Source organism: Equus quagga, chromosome 18, assembly GCF_021613505.1.
Source record: "Equus quagga isolate Etosha38 chromosome 18, UCLA_HA_Equagga_1.0, whole genome shotgun sequence".
Taxonomy (NCBI): Eukaryota; Metazoa; Chordata; class Mammalia; order Perissodactyla; family Equidae; genus Equus; species Equus quagga.
This window is the reverse complement of record NC_060284.1, coordinates 40,138,921-40,147,441: the sequence shown is the minus strand read 5'-3', so window position 1 is coordinate 40,147,441 and position 8,521 is coordinate 40,138,921. Positions and strand designations below refer to the sequence as shown.

Sequence of the window (8,521 nt, the reverse complement as noted above, 5' to 3'; positions counted from 1 at the left end):
CTCAGGCCAGTACTTTCCTTTGGCTCCTTCCTCCTATCTCACTGGTTGTTCCTTTGCTGGTTCTTCCCTATCTCCCCAACCTCTAACACACTGGAGTGTTCCATACCTTAGTCTGTGGTTCTTTTCTTTATTTATATTCTCTCCCTCTAGGACATTTAATCAAATCTCATGGCTTCAACTAGTATCTATGTGCTGATGACATCATGATTTCCTAAATTTATATCTCCAGGCTGAGCCTCCCCACTGAACTTGTAGTGATATATCCAACTGCCTCTTGACACGTCTGGCTGGATGTTAAACAGGGATCTCAAATCTAACACGTCCAATGCCCAAGCTCCCAACCTGTTCCTCTAGTAGGCTCTCTCATTTCAACAAATGGAAATATCATTCTTCCAGTTACTCAGGCCCCAAACCCTGAAACAGCCTCCTAACTCATCTACCATTTCTGCCCTTGCCGCCTTCACTGCTCCCACAAATTGTCTATTCTCTACCTAGTGGCCATAAGTCAGATGATTTTACTCCTCTGCTCTAAACCCTCCAGTAGCTTTTTATCTCACTCAGATTATAAGTGGCCCACAAGACTATTATTATCATGGCCTACAAGACTGTTTATCATCTGATTTCATCTCCTGTTACCCTCCTCCTCATTCACTCTGGTCTAGACACACTGGTGTCCTGGCAGCGACTTGAATATGTCAAACACACTCCTCTCTCAAGGCCTTTGTCCTTGTTCCCTCTACCTCAGATGCTCTTTCCCCAAACATCTGCAGGGCCTGCTTCCCCGCTCCTTCAGGTCTCTGCTGAAATATCATCTTTACCAGGGAGGACTTCCCTGACTGCTCTCTGTAAAATAGCCACACTTCTCCCCACCATGGCCCTCCTACCCTGCTTTATTTTTCTCCAAAGCACTTATTGCCATCTTTATATTATATATGTACTGACTAGTTTGTTGTTTGTTTTCCTCTTACAATGCAAGCTCCAAGACATCATGGACTTGGCCTATTTTTTTGACTGCTGTTTTTCTAGCATCTAGAGTAGGGCCTAGCACACTGTAAGGCATTTAACAGATATTTGTTGAAGAAATGAGTAAGTCCATAGAGGTCAAATTAAAAATTTTACTTTGTATAATTTCACCCAAAACCTGAAGATGACAAAAGACCTATAGCTTAAATAATTTAGAGAGGTTGTTTGGTAATAGGTAATAGTAACTTCTATGAGGGTCGGGTCAGTTTCCCAGGAAAGGAGATATTAGTATTTATAAAAGGTATTAGCCTATAAACACTACAAAATATTAAGGTAAAAATTTAAACAAATAAATTATTATTACACTTTCAGATAAATAGCTCCTTTATTGAGCATCAACTTACGTTTTAAAGCATGGGTCCCCAGACATCAGCTGCATACTGATCAAAACCTAAACACAAGAAAAATAAAGGCTGTGATTATAAAAGATGTCTTGAGAGGAGAAGCTCTGTTCTGCTAAGCTATACAATCTCCACAGCACCTCGTCCAGTGTTTTCTATTTGGAAAGTATTAAATAAAATGATTGTTAAATTAAATTGCTGCTTTGTATAGACATAGATTAAAAATAATTTTTAACATTCAAAACTCTGTATTTGTAAAAATCAGAATGGAAACGACAGAAACAGAAAGCTAGTGCTTCACAGGTAACAATCCTGTAGGTGTGGCTAAGCTGGTCTGGTTTATCTGTCTCGCCTCCCAGGTTCCCATGGTGCTTGAACATCTGGAATGTTTCCCTCTGAGCTGCCCTGCGGATGCTTCAAGGGGTGCCTGCTGGTGGCTTGTAAAGCAGAATGCTTCCGGCTTTTCTTCCAGCTTTAGATCAGAATTTAAAGCTTTGCTAATGCTTTCTGAAATACTGCTGTTCTCTAGTTGCTGAGTGCCTTTTAAGAATCAGCCATAAGATCTTATTATGTTCTGGGAATAATAATAATAATAATAATAATAATAATAATACCATTAACAACAATCATGATTCGAGAATTTATGATGTGCCTGGAGTAAGCTAAGTGTTTTATATGCATTATTTAATCTTCACCACTCTTGTGACAGATTGATACTTTCATTTTAAGCCCAGGCGATTAAGCGATATTTTCAAGATCAGGTAGCTGGTAAATGGTAGAGCTGAGATCTGAACCCAGGACTGCATAATACTAAAATTCACGGTCTTAATGAATAACTGGATATATATATATATTATTGCATGTTTTCCACCTAATGGCTGACATGTATTTTTTTTTTAAAGATTGGCACCTGACCTAACATCTGTTGCCAATCTTCTTTTTTTTTTTTCCTGCTTCTCCCCAAAGCCCCCCAGTACATAGTTGCATATTCTAGTTGTGAGGGCCTCTGGCTGTGCTACGCGGGATACTACCTCAGCATGGCCTGACAAGCGGTGCCACGTCCATGCCCACAATCCAAACCAGCGAAACCCTGGGCTGCAGTAGTGGAGTGCATGAACTTAACCACTCGGCCACAGTCCTGGCCCCCAAGTATTCTTACATAACCTCATTTCCTTATCCCTTCAGCCCAGTGCCTCCACTACTATTCTTTTTCTCTTTAAATGCTAAACTTATCAAAAGCATGACCTACACCTGCTATGCTGGTTTCCCCATCACCTCTTCTTTCAAAGAGCTCTACAACCTGGTTTCCAATTCCATTCAAAACAGCACTCTTGAATATCCCGAATGTCTCAAGAAGGAGATGGAGATGGTACCTACAGCCTTTAAGAAATTGTGTAGGGAAGTAGAATAGAGAAGTGGGACAGTGGTTGAAGGGGATGAGAAGTTGTTTTTTTTTTTAGGAAGATTAGCCCTGAGCTAACATCTGCTGCCAATCCTCCTCTTTTTGCTGAGGAAGACTGGCCCTGAGCTAACATCTGTGCCCATCTTCCTCTCCTTTATATGTGGGATGCCTGCTACAGCATGGCTTGACAAGCAGTGCATAGGTCCACACTCAGGATCCAAACCGGTGAACCCTGGGCCTCTGAAGCAGTGTGTGCGAACTCAACTGCTGTGCTACCAGGCAGCCCCAATAAGTTGGTTTTTGTTTTTTGTTAAATACAGGAGATACAGAGCTGTTTCTTTATATGTTAATGAGAATGGTTCCTTAGAAGGAGAGACGATTAATAGAAGGGATAATCTACTGGCCAAAGCTCTTGCTTAGGCAAGCTTTGGATTCTAGAACCTAAGAGGAAGGACTGACTTCTAACAGGAAGAGGGACACTTCCTTCGTTGTAACAGGAGACAAAAAGAGTAATAGGGCTGGAGAGACAGGAAGAATTGTAAATTCTGTGATGGGGAGAGGAGGGAATTTGAGTTTAAAGCTTTTATTTTCTCAATAAAGGATAAAGCAAGACCATTAGCTGAGAGCAAGAGCGGTGTATGGAGATATAAGGAGAGGAAAAGTATGAAACAGAATATCTGGGAAACTGGGAAAGGAAGCTCACAAAGGAAGGAGAGCACAATTACTTGATGGTGGTGAGCATGACTTCAGCAACGTCAGCTCTGCTGACTGTGGGATCTTTCTAGCAATGTTGGGCAGCTAGGATGCAGACCCAGAGAGGAGAGTTGAGTTTGATTAGGATTGGGGATTACTCAGGCGAGAGCAATGGAGGGAGATGGGGGCAAAGGAGCAAGGAGTATTCTTAAGGGTATAATAATCGTGGGCCATGGAATCCAAGCTGGATAAAGAGGGAAGTGAAAGGAAGTGGAGGCTAACAGAGAGTGAGAAGCAGTAAGGTTAAGGATAGCTAAGTGAGTAGTAGACCAAGAGGACTGGAACCATAAGCGTTAGTGGTAGGAGAGAGGAAAACTTTAAATTGAAATTGTGGAGGTGGTGAAGTTTCTTTTTATTTTATTATTGAGGTAACACTAGCTTATAACATTATATGAATTTCACGTGTACATCATTATACTTCGATTTCTGTGTAGATTACATCATGTTCACCACCCAAAGACTAATGACCAGCCATCACCATACACATGAGCCCAGTCACCCTTCTGGCCCTCCTCCCTCTCCCTTCCCCTCTAGCAAGGTGGGGAAATTTCTATTGGTAAGAAAGTGAAGAGTGTGACCATGGGAGCAGGAATTGAGATGAAGAAAAAGAAAAGGTTGCTGGAAACGAGGAGTTTAAGGACCTGAGAGGCCTCAGGCACATATAAGACTAGCTAGACGGAGAGATTATAGAAAGAAGACAGTCCACAAGGATAGATCACCCTCACAGATGGTGAAGCCACCAAAAAAATGATAATAGAAGGGATGGAGAGAAAAACTGGGAGCAGGAGCTAAGTCATCACTGAGTAGGAGAGAGAAGGTGAGAGAGAGAGAGAGAGAGAGAGTAAGTGGCCGGGAGATGACAGAGATTGGGAGGGGAGAGAGTGAGAGCTGAACAGTGTGATCTATAAAGAGTATGGTTTTTGTAGACAAAGTGGGAGAAATGGTGTGAAAGGACCAATGGGGAGCCAGAAGGAAACTACTCCATGAGCTGGCCCTAAGGAATGTGGGGGTCTGAAATTAAAAAGTTATTTCAATTTCCAATGAAAATACTGTAATTCAGAGAGTAATTATCCATTTTCTTACACGAGAGATATGAAGAAACTGAATTTAGCGGCTTGTTCAGGATCAGTCCAAGAATGAATAGTGTAGTCTGCATCTTGAGTCTGGTGCTTAGACAGCATGGTAACATGAAAAGACCATCGACCGGTGGCAGAAGATATGCATTCTGGTCTCAGCTCTGCCACCGACTACTTAACCTTCTGAGTCTCAGCTTCTTCATCTACAAAATGGAGATAATCTATCCCCATCTATCCAACCCTGTCTATCTCACAGAGGTAACTGCAAGTTCTTTGAAAATTTTTTATTTATACAGAGACAACCATAAAACCACAAAATCAGCATAACGTGCAATGAAGTTTATATTATGTTATTTTTCTAACTTCCTCCTTGTCTTCTTTCACCATTTCCTCCCCACCTCAACTATACATTCCTTGTTCTTTACAGCTGCTAAACTTGTGCAAGGAATGAACTGGCTATAATAACCATGTCATACATTTTCACATTTTCAGAGTTGTAGTTGTGTTTATCATTCCCTGAATGTTCACAGCAACAGAGAGAAACACCTTAGGATCGTGAAGGTAAACATCTGTTACTTTTCACTGCTTCTGCGATTTGGATAGTTCTTTTCCCTAGGCAGTGAGTACTTCAGGGGTGCGGTCAGTGTATGATGTCAGTGTTGATCTCATCTCGCCCTTGACAGTATATACCTGTGCTTATTTAAAGGCAGAGAACCTCATGTGTTGCCAGGGAAATCCTGAATCGTGCTTACTTTAAGAATGGAGTTATCCTGTCTTGTATTTTTGGTATCATAGCCTTCCAGTAAACAGCGACGCGTGGTATTTCCTGATCCAGCAAACTCTGCCAGGTTTAGATCTGCAAAGCCCAGCTATGAAAAGAAAGAGAATTATATTAATAGAATATCTACTAGGCTTCTATCATATTCTTCTTAAAATAAACATTCAAGCCATGCTCTAGACTAGTTTTCTCAAACTTCAGTCATTCCAATTTTTCCCTTCTTAACAATAACCGTTCTATTATCGGCTTAATATGCGTCTTTAAACTGGCTCATTTTTTGCAAAAACTTATTACCTATTCTACTCTTGTCTTAAACAATAGAATCTTTTATTTTTTTTAAAGATTTCATTTTTCCTTTTTCTCCCCAAAGCCCCCCAGTACATAGTTGTATTATTTTTGGTTGTGGGTGCTTCTAGTTGTGGCATGTGGGATACTGCCTCAGCGTGGACTGATGAGCGGTGTCACGTCCGCGCCCAGGATCAAACCGGAGAAACCCTGGGCCGTCGAAGCGGAGGGCACGAACTTAACCACTCGGCCATGGGGCCGGCCCCCCTAACAATACAATCTTTGAAATCCCAGATTTAAGGTGCTAAAAATATATTTTTTCTGTACACATTAAAATATATAACTCTTGAAGTAAAAATAAAGCATATCAAACAACTAAAATCATTGCGAGCAGCAGTGCCACTCACATCACACTATGGGACACACTAGCAGACCAATCATGTGCATTTGGCATACACACAGAAAACTGATCAGACTTTTTTCTCTCTTTTCTGGTTCTGGCTCTATTCCCAGTTAACCACTGGTCACGGCAGATAGTTGCAGGTTATTAAATTCTCATTCTCCACAGAAGAACTAGAATGATTTAGGTGTATGACACACTTTCTTTGGTACAAGCCCCTTCTCCTTCATCTCCCTTGAGCTGAATCTCTATTTATGAACCCTACTTTCTCTCTTCCCCACACCAACCCTCTCTGCTGCTATCCAGGAGTTCAGCTCAAACCTGTTCCTCCCTCTTATTACTACCCAGGTTCGGTCCCCGATTTCTACAGCTACCAGAGATTGCCCGACAGTCTTTCCTCTGATGTTGCTCAACCCTACTTCTTGTTTCCAAGTGGTACAATAAATCAACCCCATTATATCATTATTTATTTATTTATTTTTTACAAACTAAGTCTGTTCTACATGACTAAGTGTATATAGAGTCTTTTATTAACCAAAAACATATTCTGAGTTTGCAGTTAATTAAGCATATCTCTCTGAATACATAATAAAAAGTATTAACTACTGCAAACACTGCGTGATTCTAAGTTGCCTGCTTTAAGATTTTAAAACACACATTGGGCACATATGAATGGCATTCAAAGATGAAGATTTTAATTGCAGGAGGAAGCATTTTTTTAGTAGTTTTTAACTGGTACAAAAAGAACGAAGAATAAGAACTTAGAGATCAGTTGAAAGGCCACAAGCCCCAAAAGCAGTAAGTCAGAACACATCAAGCCATAGGCAACATCTACCTAATTTTCACAGTTACTCTGGTCTTATTGCCTTTTAGGGGTCTGACAGATCAGCACAAAAGCCTGGATGTGTCCAGGGCAAAGTCACATCCAAATGAGCATGTGAAGACTCACATGCCTATCCGATCACACATCATCCACATGCCCTATTTTGTACATTATCCTTTCTCTTTAAACCTCCAACACTTCCTTTCTATCTGTACTCTGCTGATGCCTTGCTTCCTATTTCATTCAGAGATAAAAGCAATCAAAAGAGCACTTCACTTACCTTCCACAAGCTCTTCTCGCCAGCCACAGCCACTCACCTACCTGCATCTGTGCCTTTGTACTCACCTTCCCACTTACTGTAAGTGAACTGGCTGTGCTCTGATCTGAGGTCAAGTGCCCTCCTCTTGCCTATTCAAGTTCATTGCTTCCGGAATTCCTCCCTCTCTTTTGCATTCTAAAATTTCCCTTCTCTACTGGATCATTTCCATCAGCACAAAATATGCTGTATTTTCTCCCATCTTAAGGAACAAAAGAAAACAAAACCTCACTCCACATGTTTCTCCAGTCTTTCGGACTATTTTTCTGCTCTCCTTTATAGCAAAACTTCTTCAAAGAGTTGTCTGTGTTGACCGCCTCTGATCCTGTGCCCTTGGCCACCTCATCAACTTCATTTCCCCCCTCTCCTCCTTATTTACTCTTCTAGCCACAATGTCCTTTTCCCTGAAAATGCCCAACCACGTTAAGGCCTTTAAGGCTTACTGTTCTTTTGCTTGACACATTCCCTCTTAGATCTTCTTGTAGCTTTCTTCCTCACTCCATTCAGGCCTATGTTCAAATGCCATCTCTCTAAAGGGGCCTTCCCTGACCATCCTAGAACACGCCCTGCCTCCTCCCTCCCCTCCCCTCCCCTGTAGTTGTTGCCCTCTACCCCTTATCTGCTTCATTTTTCTCCTTAGCAGTTGTCATCATATCATCTACATACACATTTCATATTTATTTTGTGTAGTCTCTGTCCCCCAATCCTCCATTAGAATGTAAGCTCCACAAAGGCAGGGGTTTCAGTCTGTTTTATTCATTGCCATCCTCAGTGCTTAGAACACGGCCAGGAACAGTGCTTTGCACATGGTAGGCAGTTAATACATATTTGAGGAATAAAAAACAGCCCACTGGCTTACCATCCACTGTTGGAATGCTGTATTACAGTGTCACTAAGACTAATGCAAGTTAAAAAACAAAGAAGCTGGTCAGCTCCCATTAAGAAAGTATATTAAAAGCTGGGTATCTCAGTGTGATGTTTACCAATGAAGGCTGTGAGGTTTCGGGCTGAAAGTCCACATTCACTGAGCACCTTTTATATGCCAGGCCCTGTTCTAGACAGTGGAAAGCAGTGATGAACAGGAAAGACAAAGACTGTCTTGAAAGAACTTACATTCTAGTGAGGTACCAGAGAGGCCATATTTCCTTATGATTTTCTCTTTGGCTTCACTGAGATAACTATCTCATTAAAATGGCATATATATGTAAATATTAGCTAGATCTGAGGTAGATACTACTTCATTTGGCAAATAATTTCAAGCATCTACATTCCAGGTAATGTCAGGCATTAGGAATGTAAATCATCCCTATTCTCAAGGAGCTCA

General features: G+C 41.3%; 1 protein-coding gene across 2 annotated transcripts in view; it reads right to left on the bottom strand.

Annotated features, from left to right (window-relative positions):
* Nucleotides 1-8,521, bottom strand: part of EEIG2 (EEIG family member 2) — a 90,249-nt gene that overhangs the window by 17,804 nt on the left and 63,924 nt on the right. For both annotated transcript variants that reach the window (XM_046645863.1, XM_046645862.1), the window contains exons 4-5: nucleotides 5,348-5,464; nucleotides 1,368-1,414 (exon numbers count right to left, since the gene is read on the bottom strand). In XM_046645863.1, the coding sequence (XP_046501819.1) occupies nucleotides 1,368-1,414; nucleotides 5,348-5,464 (164 nt within the window). The remainder of the gene's footprint in view (nucleotides 1-1,367; nucleotides 1,415-5,347; nucleotides 5,465-8,521) is intronic.